The following is a 19,026-nucleotide window of genomic DNA, read 5'->3' on the forward strand; positions in this document are numbered from 1 at the left end:
CGAAAACCAAACCAACTACGTAAAATGGGGCGACGCACTCTCTAGTGAATATAGGCTAGAGTGTGGCGTACGTCAAGGAGGGCTGACGTCTCCGGATCTATTTAACCTCTACATCAATGACCTTATTGGGAGACTGAGAAGTACCAAAGTCGGTTGCCATATTGGTAACGTCTGCGTTAACAATTTGAGCTACGCTGACGACATGGTGCTTCTCAGCCCCTCAATAAACGGGCTTAGAAAACTGCTCAGTATTTGTGACCAGTTCGCTAAAGAACATGGCCTCAAATACAATGTAGCGAAAACCGAAATGCTCATTTTCAAAGCGGGTAAGGGTCCGGAGACCGTTCCGCCGGTATTTTTGAATGGGTCGTCAGTTCGGGTTGTTAAGAGCTTTAAATACCTGGGTCATATTCTAACAAATGACATAAAGGATGATAAAGATATGGAGAGGGAGCGCAGGGCTCTCTCGGTGCGGGCTAACATGATAGCGCGCAGATTCGCGCGTTGCTCCGATGACGTGAAGGTGACGTTATTTAAAGCTTTTTGTCAATGTTTTTACACATGTCAACTGTGGACAAAGTTTACCAAGCGCAGCTATAATGCGCTTAGGATACAATATAACAACGCCTTCCGCATCCTAATGAAGCATCCGCGTTTCTGCAGTGCTAAAGCCATGTTTGCTGCGGCGAGGGTCCCTGACTTCTTCGCCATACTCAGAGCAAGGACGGCTTCCTTCTGGGAAAGACTAAGACACAGTACTAACTCCATCTTGTGTGCTGTTAACGAAGATCTGAGTAATCCTTTCTCTAAAAATTGGTCAAACCTGCATCGGTGCGACAACAACAGCTTTATTTAGATTAGTTTACACTATGTATATCTACATTAAGCTGTATATTATTTTGTGTTTTTTCTTTTTCTTTTTGTTTGTTATGGGTTGTCTTGTGACTTATATTGCCTGAAATAAAAATTATTATTATTATTATTATTATTATTATATCTTAAAATCCTGATTATGAATTCACAAAAAGTGACCTAATGGGTGTTTTTTCACGATAACTTTTAAATGAAAAAATATTGAAGCATTGTTTTGTTAACAAACGAAAGCCGTGATATTTTTTACACTAAAGTGCACTAACCGCCTGGCATACGTTTGGCTGGATTTAACCGTCATCCGCCATAATTTCAATATTAATTTATATTATGTTTTTGTTGTTTAAAAATTGTTTCTGAAGATGCCATTAGGTAAAAAATACTGTGATAATTTTAACTCCACCTAGCATTCTACAAGCAGTAATGAAAACAACGAACAATCTTTCACGTACGATATTAAGTAACGCATACGATAAAATATGTCACCAAGATTTTATGAATTGGATTTTAAGTTATGGGTTTAGATAAAGTAGTGCATGAAACTACACAAATAGGTATTAAAACACTCGTGTGATACTACAGGCAAAGCGCACAACTGATGAGGTTCTTGCGGTAGTGGAGAGGTGGCACCTCACGGAACATAGATATACACGTAATAAAAAGAAACGAAGACAACTCTTATAATAATAATATTAATTACGATCTTGTATTATCTTTACAAATTTGAAATGGGAAAGAAGATATCGAAAGTGATTCAAATCAAACAGACATCGTTTCAAGTAGCGATATGGAGACATTATTTTAATTAATTTAAAGATTTAGTTATAAAATAATATAATTACATATCATATGTTAATGATAATATAACTCTATTAATATTGTTTAGTTATTTATTGATTTATTACAAGTTTGCAAATATCGTAATTATAGGTAGTTTCATTACAATTGGAATGATGCCTATGTCTAAAAAAAACTATTTATTAGGAGTCATCAAATAGAGGGACTTCCAAAATTCGTAAAATCCACGTCCAATGTTAGTTTTAAGTTTGCTAACTATTTTAAAATATCGATTTAACTAAAAAAGTACGTCCGATTATGTGAAATGTCTATGACGTCACATCTGTGAAATTCATACAAGCTCCCTTACTAAGCGAGCGTTTTGACGTTTGATAAAAAGTCACTGATTTGACTAGTAGTCATCATCCCTATTCATTACGTGTACCTATGCCGAGATTGCTCTGTTATGTCACGTGCCACCCCTCCCGCACCGTTCCACTACCTCAGGAGCCTACTCAGTTATATGTGCAATGCCTGTAGTATAAAATTCGCCTACGAGACGATTTTTAAACTCGCACTCAGGTTTTAATAATTTCTAATACTATACAGCCGTTTCATAAACTGCTATTTGTGCTTTCTTAATAAATAATAACATCTTTCAGCTTTTACAATACAATCATGGTGGACACCTAATGAATATAAAATAAGAACATTTAATACACAACTATATAGGTGCCATTGACATTATAGCATCGAATAATACTGTTGTTATTTGTTTCTAAATTAAACAATAACTTTATACTATCAATACTTGAATACACAGTATCGCCCGCATAACAATATAATAGCATTCATAATTTAGCAGTACATGACATCATTAGGTGCCACCAAATCATGCGCATTCTGATAAACAACATTTCACATTATTACTCAAATCACTAAACATTACAAATTATCAGGAGTTCTTCCAAATTTTACACATCTCATGTTTGTAGGATTTGGATTATTACAACACTAAGACTGCGTTGAATTCATCTACTTAGTAAACTTCCTAATTTGTTATAATTATACACTATGACACGAACTACAAGAATAATAATAGGTTAAGATTGAATTGCGCTTTAAGCCTAGTAAATAAATAAATAATTAACAACCTATGAAATAAATTTTGTATTTTACCGGTTCATAGCGTTAACCGAACAAATATCTATTAGGTAGAGAAGAATGAGTACATGCTAGTTTATAAAAATAATGTAGTGATACGTAAATATAAACAACACTTTGTTATATATTTATTCAGAATAAATAAGACTGAAGTTTAATTGCATACCACACTCCCAATCACAAATATCTTCTTTGTAGTCTTTAGCGAGAGATTCGAATGACTGAATTTATGGATTATTTTAAATGTTCCCAATTTAACTGATCTTCGGCTTTAAACTTCAACTCGAAGGTATCGATTAGGCGTGAGTTGCGCAATCACCTTCATGATTTAAGTCTTTATGCAAGAGGTATAAATGTAAATTCGGATAGATACATGTGCTGGATATGAAAAAGATATTTTAATTAGATAATACCCTAGTACAAAATATAAGAAGTCTACCAAGGAAACTAATACAACATAATCATTGCTATTTCAAAAGTCAATACAGTAAATTCACGAGTAATGACTAAACATAAACAAATTAATAACAGAAACTGTATATGGAAGAGCTACTTGATATTGAAAAGGATACCCGCACACGTACATTGCTTATTCTAAAATATGAAGACCACAGAGTATACAATTGACAGTAGGTATATAGCTCTTCAATTTAAATTTATATTTCCTAAACCAGTGTACGAATTAAATATAATATTAGGTACGTGAATAATATAGTTAAATCATGAATAGTTCGTTAGTTTTAGAAGCCATTTTACTTCCAAAAATCAATATACCTACTAAATAATATTAAACTCAAATAATTCTTTTACGGGGATATGCTTTGAAAATTACAAGCCGAATTAGTAACTCACCTGCACAACGAACTTACTGAATTCCTATAAAATTTTGTATGAAAACTTGTGTAGAATTAAACTGCAGAAGAAAACCTAGTAATTGGTCAGACGATTTCATTATCAAAGATAGCATGGAGTCTTATAATGTTAGTCTGAGCCAAGATAAAATTATCATGCTCCGAATTATCTGCTCTGAATTCTAGTCCGTCATCAAATCTACAATCTTGCCCCACCCTTCTAAGCCAAAACCACTTCTTGCATGATGAACTCTCCGTAAATATTAACACAACGACAGGAGACGAGTACAACCTTGACGTACGCCTTCTCTAACAGAAAAAGGTCTTGTGCCCAGCCCCAATTTTTACGACCCCATAGATTTATAAATATAATATGAAAGAATTCTTCATAAATGTTGCCCGTCAACAAAGTTGAAGGCATTAATTACTAAGGTCGGCTACGCATATATACTACAACTGACTCTGTTTGAACTTACTATTTTACGCACTTAGGATTTTTGAAGCACACGTAGAGTTCTCTTTTTTAATCCATTTTTAGCCTTTTACAATTCAAATATTTTGTATTCCTGCAGTGTCTACAATAATATTGTTAAGCGTAGTGTCAGCCTGGCAATTACGAGTTTTTCTGCAACCGGCAGTGTTAAAATATTGAATATATAACAATAACAAAATAAAATAAAATTTAACAGTTTTAGCATTTTAACAGTTTTTGAGATCGAAACTGATTTACAATTTTTTGTTATTTATTTGATAATGATACATTAACTTTTCATAGCTACTCAACGTTCTTAAAATATTATACACATATGAATTGATTAATGTGTATTTGATGTTCGTTAAATAAATGCAAATTGGTTCATTTTTGGAAGTTGAAAAGCAGATATAAATTTTTTATCTCATGTCGTTTCAAGATTATTAAAGTATAGATTCTAGGATATCGGAAAATAGTATTAAAAGTAAGAAGCGAAGTGCAATATTATGTACATTAATATCTAGTATAATTTAAAACTTAAAAAGTTTTTATTTACGTTTAGATAAAAACTTATGGAATGTATAATAATAAATTATGTCATAAATGAGAAAATCTTAGTTTCCAGTGCAATGCTTGAAATGAAAGAAATCTTAAAACGATGGTACCCTAATGAGTTTCAAATAATATGAGGGTGTTATTTTTTTTTTTTTATTATTTTTTCATTTTTTAAATAATTATGCATAATCTAAATTTTATAGCACCCTAACTGTTTATTTCATAAAATGTTTAAACCTATTTAATGAGTAGGTATATAAGTTCGATATTAATTAGTTCTCTTTTAGTATTGTGCGTTAAGCTTTCACGGCTACTTTAATATTTCAAATAAATTATAATGCACTGAAAACTAGTCAAATTCAAATTATTTCTTCATTTACGATTCGCAAACTCTTCAAACATTATGGCCAACTTAAAATTCTTTACAAAACAAATTCAGCAACACTTTAATTAATTTACTCTAACGTCTAGTAAATATACAATCTAAAAGATATGGGACTAGGACACACTAAATATTTGGTTCCTTAACTACAATTTTGGAAGGAGATTTGTGCATATTTTTGGCGTAAAAATTACTTGAAATAGTCTCAAATAATAAGATAAGGGCATGAAATAAAAAAGTACATAAGAGTAGACTATAAACTTAGTAAACATAATTCTTTGTATATTAATTTAACGAGAACTAGAAGGCACAGTATTAGGGGAATGTAAAAAGTATAAATTTAAGAATAGTAGCGAATTATTAAAAGGGTGGAGTGAAGAAAGAAGAGTTACAAAATTACCTTGATCACGCTTTAAATCAAATAAAGAAGCTAATAATTATTATTCTAGAGCTACTCTTGAACTTAGCCCCAACCATGAAATTCCTTGTCTATGTGTTCAAGAAGAAAGTACATCGAATATGAATGATTTACAACACCAACGTCGACATTAGAATGTTAAATACTTATTCAAATACGCATTTTAATAAAACTTACATATAATTCGACTTATCCGTAGAAATGATCAGATTCTCTGTGCATTGACGTGTTTGCTTAAGCAATACATGCATTTTGCGATATCATACCTACTGATCTGATCTGATCTTTTCTGTTCACAATTACTATCCTAATTGTTTCCTTATCATTAAATATTAAAGTAAGATTAACATTTGTTAAGTGCAAATAGATCCATTAATTACCCATCGATAATTTTTGACGTAGAATATCCGAATAGTCTAAGAAAATTTATCTAAGTGAACGGTACGGACACAATACTTATTATTTATACATTAGAATAGTACTTATGTGACAACGAAAATTAATGTAATCTGCCCTATAAGTAAGTATATCTGCCATATACGTAATATATAGGTAGTTATTGTAAAAAAACAAATTGTTTTTACAGTTTATGACTATTAAATTCGGGTGTCTATATTGACGGATAAATATGTATCGATCGCGCTGGTTTTAGAATTGAGATTTAGGTTGATCGAAACCATAGACTGCGGATCAAACGAGTTGCCCACACATTTAGAGCAGAGTTCGATTAGCGACATCGTGGATATTATATGTGTATGTCAGCGTTCATATTTAGATCGGATATTTAGGATCATGCAGTTTGCGTTTCACACGAGCGGAATTCGATTCGCAAACTGTTGAGCTATGCAGTAGCGTAAATCAATACGAATGCGATTCGGATATACGATGTTATTTGTGTATCTCGTCATTAAACAACCGATAGACATCCATTGCTGGAAATAGATCTCTTGTCACTTCCACACGCTACGGTCTTGCGCCGCCTGGATTCAGCGGCTCCCTGCTACTTGTTTGATATCGTCTGTCTACCTAACACCGACTCCAAAATATAAATAAAACTTTCAGTAATAAATTACATTTTAATTTTGAATTCTAGTTGTTTGTAGTTATTGATGTCGGTTTTTTTTATTTAATTTTATTATTATCAAATAGAAAATTGGATATATTGTTATAACTGTTTGTTATTAACTATTATGAATAATAATAATTTATTACCCAAGACGAACCAACGGACTTCAACGTGTCTGTGAAAATATATTCTCACCCACGATTGGGAGTAGGTATATTTGTCATTGAAGCTACTTACTTTAACATTGTCAGAATAGGGTTTTATAGCGCAATGTTTATTTTATTTTATTTCTATTGGTTCTGCTGTAAACAAAATAAAGTCGAAATGACACTTTTCCTATCGGATTTTGTATATGACTAAGTTATGTCTCTTGTCACAAACCTAGCATTCTTTATCTAAGTTAAAATGAATAATAAAGTAAGATATTAAATAATTATACGGACATTCAGTTTTATTACACTATATACGTTTGTTCCAATTTTTCATAGTTTTGCAATCGAATTCCTACACTGAAATTAATAAAACTTATTTCTGGAAAACTCCAATTGACGTATCATATGCGACAATCGACACAAAATATGAATGAAACAATTTTACACCTCAAAGGGGTATTGTTATCGAAAAGGGGTTTGTTTGAGGTATTGCAGAAAGTAAGGGACGCGACATATTATAGGACCAAATTAAGGCGCCAGCATTTTGGAAAGTTCCTCGTCTTGAAGACATCCCTTAAGAAACTCTTCCTGCGTGAGCTGGCCATCATTGTTTTCATCCATTTTCGCAAAGATGTTTTTAGCGCGCTCTTCGGCGGAATCAGCCGGCCTATTACTTGAGCAGGCTCCCAGCATGTCGTAAATAGCCTGCAAATTACATATAGAAGGCTTGGTACGCTGTCAATACTTCACAGAAGTTAGCTAAAGGAACGAAACGTATTGAAACCAAACAACTAATATTTAGTTTCATAGTTTTAAATTCAAAATTTTAATTTTTTTACTAAGTGACCAAAAAGAAATATAAAATCTTAATATTTTCTAATCGCACTAAGCAAATCTCTAACCTGGACTATTTTGGTCATCTCCTGAATATCTATTACTCCATTCCCGTCAACGTCATACATACGAAAAGCCCATTTGAGCTTTTCTTCGGGAGTGCCGCTTGATGTCACATGGATCGCTTGGAGAAATTCCTAAAACAAAAAGTTTGTTTCGATACACAGTGACACTTCCCAGTTAAATATATAGGGAAGCTTTTTAATAGCATGACAAACATATTCATATAAAGAATAACAAATAATTCGATCAACTTTATTTGAATAGATCGCAGCATCGTCAAAAACAATACTTATACCAACAATTCGCAATAGCATGCACATACATTGTCACTAACACAACAGCTAAGAATCATTCGCAGAGCCTGCAATTAATATCATACAGAGTTTTCTACACGCATAGTGTTACCTTAAAATCTATGTATCCATTCTTGTCCATGTCGAATGTTCTGAAAACATGATCACAGAATTCGACTGCGTTACCAGATGGAAAAAACATCTTGTACATGTCGACGAATTTGGCCGGCGTCAGCCTTCCGTTAGGACAGTCTTGCTGCAAACACATAACATAGAAAATAATGTAAATGCCATCCACACAGTCTGCTCTCGAGAGAGGGTATAGGAACAAGTGTAAATTAAAAATTTATAACACCCCCGACAAGTGAAGGTTACAGTAACTAGACAAGAGCTCTTAACTTTCAAACGGCTGAACCGATTTTCTTGGATGATAGCTAAGAACACTCTCGATCAAGCCACCTTTCAAACGAAAACAAACTAAATTCAAATCGGTTCACTAGTTTAGGAGCTACGATGCCACAGACAGATACACAGATACATACGTCAAACTTATAACACCCCCCTTTTTGGGTCGGGGGTTAAAAATAAACTCCATGTCATTATTATAAAGCAAAGATGTTTCACTTCTTTCACACTTTACGCAATGGATATCGTAAACATTGCCTACGTACCTTGAAGCCTTTGTACCACTCTTTAATCGTGGTCTCGTCATAAGAAGTATGAGTTTTGAGGAAGTCCATGTCCTCTTTGGTGAGCTTGTCTTTACTAAAGAAGCAGCCCATTTTATCTGTAACAAAAATAAAATTCTATGATGCTTTTGCCGTCCGTAATCCTTCTAACTTTTAATTAATGAACATAATTACTACCAATTCACAAATAATTAATAGGTGGATATGCACTTATAGTAAGTACATGAGGTTCGGGTAAACCAATAATTTAATATACTAGATGCCCGCGACTCCGTCCGCATGGATTTAGGTTTATTTAAAAATCCCGTGGGAACTCTGCTTTTCCGGGATAAAAAGTTGTCGAAGTTAATTTCCGGGACGTAAGCTACCTCTGTACCAAATTTCATATAAATCGGTTTAGTGGATAGATTCTTAAGAGTCCCGTAGGAACTCCTTGATTTTCCGGGATAAAAAGTAGCCTATGTCCGTCCTCGGGATGTAAGCTGACTCTATACCAAATATCATTAAAATCGGTTCAGCGGTTGAGCAGTGAAAACGTAGCAGACAGACAGACACATTTTCGCATTTATAATATTAGTATGGATTTTATAGCAAAGCATATTTACAATTTATTTAAATGACCACACACACAGCTACAATTTAGTAGCTACGTTTCTGAAAGCTTTAATAGGTACATTGTAATATTCTGTCGACTATGATTACCAAAATCGATATGATATTTGCAACGAACCAATTAAATAACAACATTGTTCTATGGAAATACGCTTTCATTTACTTTGTATCAGCAACAAATAGAAAAGCAGGCGGATAGACAAAGGCTCTTTCATTGGAGCCGGTACATATCGCGTGTGGTACGTATCCCCATTAACTTGAATGACATAAATGCCACACTTTCTGTTCTCTCTCTGAGGTTTGTATTTGTATATAAGATAAAATAACAAGTGTAAATTAAAAAATAACACCCACGACAAGTGAAGGTTACAGGAACTAGAAAAGAGCTGATAACTTTCAAACGGCTGAACCGATTTTCTTGGATTATAGCTAAGAACACTCTCGATCAAGCCATCTTTCAAACAAAAAAACTGAATTAAAATCGGTTCATTAGTTTAGGAGCTAAAATGCCACAGACACACAGACACACAGATACACACGTCAAACTTATAACAACCCATCTATTTGGGTCGGGGGTTGAAAAGAACTTTGGCTGTTACACAGCGTCTACACATTTCATACAAAGAGGTTGTATATATTCTGAATGTAATGGGAATAGGTCGAGTCACTTCATTTCGAGCTAAGAACATCGAAGATATTCCATGTGACAATGGATGGCAAAAGCTTAGGGCGTGGAGACTGGAAATGTCGAGGACGCCACGGCGATATAGATAAAGGCAAGCGCGCGCCCTTGCGGCCCTCGCCAGGGCCACCGAGAATCGTGTTCCCAATACGTAGTTAGAGCTACGGTCTACACCTGCAAAATTGGATCTTATTCTCTAAATACTATTCTTGCTTTTACTGTCATGCAATTCTATACTACCCGATTTCATTACACGAGCATCTTATAAGACTACATAATTGCTTTCACACAATTGCAAACTACTTTTTTAACCCCCGACCCAAAAAGGGGGGTGTTTGTTTTTTGACGTGTGTATCCGTGTATCTGTCTGTGGCATCGTAGCTCCTAAACTCATGAACCGATTTTAATTTAGTGTTATTAGTTTGAAAGGTGGCTTGATCAAGAGTGTTCTTAGCTATAATCCAAGAAAATCGGTTCAGCCGTTTGAAAGTTATCAGCTCTTTTCTAGTTACTGTAACCTTCATTTGTCGGGGGTGTAATAAATTTTTAATTATAAAAAACTAAATTAAAATCGGTTCATTAGTTTAGGAGCTACGATGCCACAAACACACAGAACACACGTGTACTTATACCACCCCTCTTTTTGGGTCGGGGGTTAAAAATAAACATAGTGGAATGGAAAATTTTCGGGAAACTAGCGATACAACCTAGATAGGTAAAATAGACTCTTAATTATTATAGGTGTGAAATCCAAGGTTTGGATTGTTCGCCAAAGTCACCTAGAAGTGGTGGCCTTCTACCCATTGTTTAGTGCCGCGATCATCAGACTATCAATAACATTCTTACAATGAATTTTGCTTAAATTGGAAAGTTTTAGATTGAAAATACGATAGTTTGATGTTCTCTAGTTACTTAGACGATTCATTATAATTCATCCATACTAATATTATAAATGCGAAAGTGTGACTGTCTGTCCGTCTGTCTGTCTGCTACCTTTTCACGGCCCAACAGTTCAACCGATTCTGACGAAATTTGGCACCGAGTTAGCTTATATCCCGGGGATGGCTACAGGGCTACTTTTTATCCCGGAAAATCAAAGAGTTCCCACGGGATTCCTAAAGATCCATCCGCTTATCCGATTTGTATGAAATTTGGTACCGAGGTAGCTTGCATGCCTGGAAGTTCTCCATGACATTCCGAAAGGTGTGTGGAATTTTTCGACCCACACTTGGCCAGCGAGATGGACTATTGCCTAAATTCTTTACGTTTTGAAAGGTGACCCGACGACCTCATAGTGGGCCAGCGATGGGTTGAAATGAATTAAATAAAGTGATAAAAAGGCGAGACCTTGGCGTATTACCTACTACAAAGTACTACTAAGATAGTCGTCAAGATAGCCATTTAAAAGTAATAAAATAACTCAAAATTTTAAAAACCCCCGACACAAAAACCTCTATAAGAAAATTAGAAAAGAGCTGATAACTTTCAAACGGCTGCACCGATTTTCTCGGATTATAGCTAAGAACACTCTCGATCAAGCCACCTTTCAAACAAACAAAACACGATGCCACATACAGATACACAGATACACACGTCAAACTTATATCACCCCTCTTTTTGGGTCGTGGGTTAATAAATTAGAGAAAATTGATGAGATTTTCTATACTATTTGTTATCCTACTGGAATAAAGGATAGCCTAACCAATTACTCCCCTATTGTCATCCTAGATTGATGGATCTACGTAGGATTGTTACAAAAACGACATGTTTGTGCAAAATTGGTTTGTATGACGGATATTATACGTTTACCTACTGAGTTGAAGATCATTTTGAAAGAACACTTATGCTGTATCTAGAACTTTATAAGTCAGATATGGCATTACTGCGACTTCATGTATTTTTAAGGTTCCGTACCTCAAAAGGAAAAACGGAACCCTTACAGGATCACTTTGTCGTCTGTCTGTCTGTCTGTCTGTCTGTCTGTCCGTCTGTCCGTCCGTCGTATCTGTCAAGAAAACCTATAGGGTACTTCCCGTTGACTTAGAATCATGAAATTTGGCAGGTGAGTAGGTCTTATAGCACCAGTAAAGGAATAAATCCGAAACCCGTGAATTTATGGTTACATCAATAAAAAAGAATAAAAACATGTTTCAATTTTCAAGGTAAGATAACTATATTAAGCGGGGTATTATAAGAAAGGGTTTTACCTGTATATTCTAAAACAGATTTTTATTTATTTTTATGCATAAAAGTTTTTGATTTCGCATGCAAAATGACGTATACTTAGTGCCCGAGTACGAAACCCTCCGTGCGCGAGTCTCACTCGCACTTGGCCGGGTTTTTTTCATTCGTCGTAAAGGCGCACTTGTATACTACAAGATGGCTACATAGAAATAATACAGCTGGTATACATCACCGATGTTAAACTAAAGTAGCTGGTCAAGTAGCCTTATAAAGTATTATGTACTTCCTAAGCGATAAGCAATACAGTCGGACTTCAAATCGGTGTCTCAAATTGGATAAAAGCATCACAAAAGACGGCGCGGCAGTTCAATATACAGCTACAAAGCCATCGAAATGGGAAAAGCTGGGGTTGAAACTTGAAATCTGTAATACTTTTCAGGAACAAAATGTAGCGACGTTTACTTTAACATTTTAAATGTAATTTGGAGTATCTAAAACTATCCAGCCAGTCTTAGTGCTAAAAAAAAATTAGTTTAATAGCCTCATCGGGCGACTAATTAATTGTTAATGAACACATTTTATGTTTTTTTTGTGATGTAACCACTTTTTCCTTAACATGTGCTATAAGACAACAATAAAAAAACATTTTCAAATTTTTAGTCATTTTAATAGATTTTCTATACAATACGCCCAATTTATTGAAAAAAAAAATCGGCCTTTAGCGAAATTAATTACCTGGGAATTTAAGAAAAATTACCGTTCCTATTCCATTTATAATAACACTGAGTCATCATTAAAACATAAAAAATGTACAAGGGCTTTTATTTAACAAAACTGCGCTTCGCGTTGGGGAGGAAATTCGATAAATTTACATCCGATCACGGACAACATTCTAAAAATGCCGCATCATCCAACGTTCACGATATAGTCTGCTTACAGTGTATACTGCTTTTATGTTTTTCTATATAATAAAATGCCCCTCTTTACAGGAAGCCCTAATTATTATTATTTTTTAACCCCCGACCCAAAAAGAGGGGTGTTATAAGTTTGACGTGTGTATCTGTGTATCTGTGTATCTGTGTATCTGTGTGTCTGTGTATCTGTGTATCTGTGTATCTGTGTATCTGTGTATCTGTCTGTGGCCTCGTAGCGCCTAAACGAATGAACCGATTTTAATTTAGTTTTTTTTGTTTGAAAGGTGGCTTGATCGAGAGTGTTCTTAGCTATAATCCAAAAAAATTGGTTCAGCCGTTTGGAAGTTATCAGCTCTTTTCTGGTTTTCTTATTACTTTTATCCCAGGACCACCAGAGGTTACGTATTTTCTGACACAGGAAACATGTACGATTGAGTAGTGTTAGTAAGTACTAAGAAAGCATGCCTAGCCTACGTGCTAGCTTGCTTAGACGGCAAATTTTCAGGTATCTGATAATCAAGGTACATAAAAACATTACTTACCTCACGTAAATTCGCCAAACTGATTTTTACGTATATTTTAGGCAATATCCTTAAAAATATGTCGCCAATACTCCCAGACACTTCCCGCGTCGGCCGTATTGCTTCGCAGACGCTTTAAAGCTCCCAAAATAAGTAATTACTTAACTGCACGTAAATTCTGATGCTCCATTTTTATATATGTCCACCAGACAACTATTTTAAAACCTTTTACAAGAAGACAGACCGATCCAGAGGGCCAATCATCCCCTAAATTCAATTTTAATGCCTCTGTGGGTTTGAGCGCGAGGCCATCATTATCTACGCGCATGAGACTGAGTAAGACATGTATTACGATATATTGACTTCTCTCTCACTCTCTTATAGTTTACTTATGTCAATTAATTATTAATATTAAAAAAAATCTGCTAAAAATTAAAAAAATTGGAGAATTTACGTGAGGTAAGTAATGTTTTTATGTACCTTGATTACATGATACCTGAAAATTGGCCGTCTAAGCAAGCTAGCAGGTCTGTAGGCATGCGTTCTTAGTACATAGTAACACTACTCAATCGTCCACATTTCATTCGTCAGAAAATACGTGACGGCTGGTGGCCCTGGGATCTTTCACTATTGTAACAGAGGTTCATAATATTATGTCAATTGGCAAATGTCAAGTTGTCAAGATGGACGTTGCCTAGATACATAATTATTTATTTGATAATAATGTTTTGGAAAACTCCGATACTTTGGATCGTAGGCGCGGAGTTTCTAATTTATAAAATATTATAATCACAGTTAAACGAGAAAACATCAATTCAATTATAATATCCAACAGTCAACCAAAGGCCACGAACAATCAACCCAAACCATAGTCAAACTATTTTTAGGGTTCAGTAGGTATCTGTAGAAAAAAAAGATGTTGTAGGTAGCCTCGACTGTTGTAGTCGCGTAGGTGTGCATGGCACCATTAAATATCGTAGGAGGCGATGACCCTCCGCGCGGCTGAGGTTCCCGCATCGTAGTCGCTTTGTCGCGCAGGTTTGGATGATGCATTAGGCGCACCTTCTTTTTATTTTATCTGCTTGAACTCAGCTTATTTACTTTGACAAAATACGTTTAAAATTCATCATCATCAGGATCAACCCATAGCCGGCTCACTACTGAGCACAAGTCTCCTCTCAGAATGAGAAGCTACCACACTGGCCAAGCACGTATTGGCACACCTCACGCACCTTTGAGGGAGCATTATGGCCAACTCTCAAGCATGCAGGTTTCCTGAGGGTGTTTTCCTTCACCACTTCGTTGTCTGTCTGTGTGTCATCTTTCAAGAGAATCAAAACTTATAAATTGGGTACTTCCCGTTTACGTAGAATCATGAAAGGCAGGTAGCAATATCTTATAGCCCAAACACTCTACTCCTATGGCCCAAGTAAAGAGAAAAATCCGACAACTGAATTGTCATTACATAAAAAAAAACTTGTACGGAACTCTTCATGTGTGAGGCAGACTCGCACTTGACCGGTTTTTGAAAGTTATGTCAAATAAAAATTTGACATGCAATAACAAACAAAATGAAATACAAGCCACTTTATTCCTTATTTCATCGGGTGAAAGTCGATTTCAATTTAATCGTAGGTATATCTTGAAAAGCGAACTATTATACGACTACGTAAAATGGGTACATTTTTAAAGCAACGACATGTTAGAAACAGATATTTCGTTTTGGTCGTGTTAAACTATGTGAGTCATTCAGATAATTCTTGATTTAGTGATGTTCGGTCAAAAATATTTCATGGAACGTATAATTAAGAGGGCTCTCTCCGTCACTCGTTTCCACTCGTTTCATACAATCGTAGTTCCAATTTCATTTGAATATTAAGCAACCTAATTCCATGAAATTTTGCAGACATATTCTAGAAACTAATATCTATGTCTGTGGTTTTCCAGATTTCTGTTAAAATATTCGGTTTCAAAGTTACGCGGTCTTAAAATTTTCATACAAATCTTGGAGCCCCTGTAATTTTAAAACTACATATTTTTAGAAAAATCTAAAAAACTACAGACACAGATATTAGTTTCTAGAATATGTCTGCAAAATTTCATGGACTTTGGTTGCTTAATATTCAAATGAAATTGGAACTACGATTGTATGAAACGAGTGGAAACGAGTGACGGAGAGAGCCCTGTTAACATAACATTGATGTTACTTTTGAAGAGATATTAGCTGCCTTATTGGATTTATATTATTATAGAAATTGGGTTTTAGAATGGCACAAATAAACGGTAATTTATGAATAAAGTTTAAAAAGCGTGAAATAAAAATTAAATTAAAAATTTAAAAAACCCCCTATAATGGATTAGGAAGATTTCATACTTCCTGAGAATAAAATGTATACCGCAATACCCGAGTTCGAATCCTGACGAAATCATCTAGGCTCTAATTAGTATTTTGTAATAGATTCTTTATAATAGTGAAGTTGAAGGTCACGGTCGGTCATTACGATATTACCGATCAGCTGTCAAATGCGAGATGACGTTTTGTGTACCGACCGGAGGCAATGCTCATGTGATGTGTTAGTTATGTGCCATAGTTTCGGATATTTTAAGTAATAGAAATCTTTATTAATTTGCGATTAGCAAATAATGTGTTCTGGATCGAATTATAGAAGGGGTGAGTTGCATAGTTATTAATAGTAGGGGGCCTAACTTTAGCTTTTATGGTGTTCTTTTTAAAATGTTGATTTCTCGATTGTCGTAGCCTAACGGGAATGCCCTTCTTGGAGCCTGTTATTTACAAACCCTGAATACAGCTAGCCGAGGTCTGGTTTTGGCAGAGTTCCAGCATAAGATAGAAAAACTCTCCTGGCGCCTAAAACCTAGGATAAGATTTAGCCTAAGTGTTTGTTGTGTGCAATAAATTAGTTAAAACGTCTGTGTAGCATCATTGAACATCATTGGAACCCGTAACAAAATAGCGCCCAACGTTAAAAACTAAAGGGTTTGCATGGATATTAGCCCAGTTGTAACATAATTAAGCGAGTAACATTAAGTGGACGGCGGTACCCGCGTTCAAAATAATATTATACATCGCAGCGGCGCGCTCATGCCTTGCAAGATTACATACACTTAACGGGAATTATTTTATAATTAAGATAGTGTTACACCGGGTTGCGATTTTTACCCGGCGTTCTTGCATTGTTATAGCTACGTTATATTGAAGTAAAATGGACGTACTATCATGAATGTTATGCAGGGTTGTCACGTATAATTAGTTAATAGTTAGTATTGGGGAAATAATCTTATCCTGTGTCACTTAAGTAATTATAAGGCTTAAGGATTATTACTCATAGATGTTCTGTAAATATTTTTTTAATGTGTAGTGTTTAGTGTAATAGTGTAAAATAATTATGTTAGTTGTATAGGTAAGGCATATGACAATTCGTTTTGGCAAATTGTGTAGCCATATAACAGTTAACAAACAACGCAATAATTATAGTATTACTCCGTATTATTGTATTACTCCATAACCGTAAGTTGTTCTTGAGTTGTTTCCAACCATGGATCCTCAATACTTGTTAAAAGATGAAGTCGAATTCGAACTCGCCAACCAGGGTTAGTATCGGCCTTAAAAAAAATCCTAAAAAACATGTTGGAGGCTGAAAGCTCAATGGAAGTGTCGTACGAGTTAAAATCACCTCCGCAATCTGTAAATAGTCCTAGTGCGGAATTAGATACATGCTCTAAAAAGATTAGCACTATTACGTGCTATCTATCCGAGATACAAGAAAAGCCAGATAAGCAGCTTTATAAGCGGTTAGTTTCACGTTTATTTCATGTAGTAAATAGATTAAACTTGGCTATACCTTTGGATGAAATTGAGAAAGCTAGACGTAACGCGCTCTTAGATAAAACATCCATATTATTAGAGGAACTAGAAGGCAAGGATGACATGCAAGATGGGGAAGAAATAACTCCGGAAATGAGAGAGGCCTTGCATAATTCTATAGGTGAGGATAGTAAGAAAATTTTAAACCTTATAGATGAGCAGACTTCCGAAGAAAAGGCAGGCGCTAACTCGAACGTTATGCAAGACATGCTTCCAGTTGATGAAATTCAACCTGTGCGTAAGCATAAGTTAGTACCGATAAGCCAGTGGGGTGTTCATTTTTCTGGTGACAGCAAATTTAGCGTCAACGCCTTCATTGAAAGAGTACAGGAACTAAAGGATGCCAGGCATGCGACACATGATGATTTATGGCAGCATGCAATCGATTTTTTTAAAGGGGACGCGTTAATATGGTTTCGTGCGAATAGAGAATTTGTGAGGGACTGGAACGAATTAGTTTTGTTATTAAAGCGTACTTTCCAGTCGCCCTACTATCAGGAAGAATTACTAACTGAGGCAAAAACGAGAACTCAAGGAAAGAATGAGCCAGTACTGATATTCATTGCGGTAATGCAGAATATGTTCAATAGACTTCCTAATAAAATTTCGGAAACTGAGAAATTAATGATTATAGTTAAAAATCTGCAGCCGTATTATCAAAGGGCGGTATGTCGGGATACTTTTACCTCAATTTCCGATCTGGTAAATGTCATGCGGATTATCGAAAGAACCAAGATCAATTGTGACAAATTTCAGGAACCGAAATCGGTAGTTAACGCATTAGAACCAGACTTAGCTTACAAGTCAAGTACAGAAACGGTCATAGACAAAAAAGAGGTAAGTCTCATAAAAAGTACAGATAATAAACCTAGCAGTAATATGAGATGCTGGAATTGTCGTGAGACTGGTCATTTATTCCGGTCATGTTCTGTACCGAAACAAAGGTTATTTTGCTACCGCTGCGGCCGTTTTGGTATAACCTTAAAAGATTGCACATGTAAGAGAAACGCCAGTGGGGAAGGTCGGAAACCTGCCAACTGAACCTTTCCGCTAAAGGTGATAATGAAGAGTGGCAGGACTGGTTAGATTTTATTCACACCTTCATGTCTAAGAAATCAGTATCCCAGTTGACATTAAAAAAGGAAAATGATAACAGGCCATATATACGGCTAAATATTCTTAATTATATTTGCAATGGGTTATTAGATTCTGGGGCTACTTGTACAGTAGTGAATAGAGAATTTGGGGATACTTTGAAACGGCTTGGGGTGAAGTCACATAAAATAAAATCTATGCGTATCGCTACGGCAGATGGTGCTAGTCATTGTATAAATGAAGGTTTTGATGTGCCAGTAGTGTTCAATAATCAGTTTCACTATGTCTCCATGCTGCTCATGCCTGATTTGTCTCAACAATTGATCTTGGGTAAAGACTTTTTTGACATATTTGAAATCTCATTTAGGTTTAAAGTAGAAGCATCAGAAGGAATACCAGTAGTTAGTTCCATTGAAGACAAAACGGCAGCTCTAGTAAGCAAAGAAGAATTAGACGAAGTCCAACAACAAAAACTTTTAGACATTATAGATGAAATAAGGAAATGCGTAGGTGTAGGTTTAGGTAGAACTAAAATCCTCAAGCATT

At 35.2% G+C, this 19,026-nt stretch overlaps 2 protein-coding genes and 1 long non-coding RNA gene across 7 annotated transcripts in view; 1 reads left to right on the forward strand and 2 right to left on the reverse strand.

The window, feature by feature from the left end:
• LOC123880599 (neurocalcin homolog) overlaps positions 1 to 19,026 on the reverse strand; it is a 101,052-nt gene that overhangs the window by 6,160 nt on the left and 75,866 nt on the right. The gene's annotated exons all lie outside the window — the stretch shown is intronic.
• The window catches only part of LOC123880600 (neuronal calcium sensor 2), a 99,242-nt gene continuing 86,123 nt past the window's right edge, over positions 5,908 to 19,026 (reverse strand). For all 4 annotated transcript variants that reach the window (XM_045928798.1, XM_045928799.1, XM_045928797.1 and 1 more), the window contains exons 2-5: positions 8,569 to 8,684; positions 8,010 to 8,153; positions 7,610 to 7,738; positions 5,908 to 7,412 (exon numbers count right to left, since the gene is read on the reverse strand). In XM_045928798.1, the coding sequence (XP_045784754.1) occupies positions 7,236 to 7,412; positions 7,610 to 7,738; positions 8,010 to 8,153; positions 8,569 to 8,679 (561 nt within the window). In that variant the 5' untranslated portion in view covers positions 8,680 to 8,684 and the 3' untranslated portion in view covers positions 5,908 to 7,235. The remainder of the gene's footprint in view (positions 7,413 to 7,609; positions 7,739 to 8,009; positions 8,154 to 8,568; positions 8,685 to 19,026) is intronic.
• On the forward strand, positions 15,857 to 16,431 carry LOC123880602. Its single transcript, XR_006799296.1, has 2 exons — positions 15,857 to 16,170; positions 16,258 to 16,431. It is a non-coding gene; the product is annotated as an uncharacterized LOC123880602 (long non-coding RNA).

This window comes from Maniola jurtina, chromosome Z (assembly GCF_905333055.1).
Source record: "Maniola jurtina chromosome Z, ilManJurt1.1, whole genome shotgun sequence".
Classification (NCBI taxonomy): domain Eukaryota; kingdom Metazoa; phylum Arthropoda; class Insecta; order Lepidoptera; family Nymphalidae; genus Maniola; species Maniola jurtina.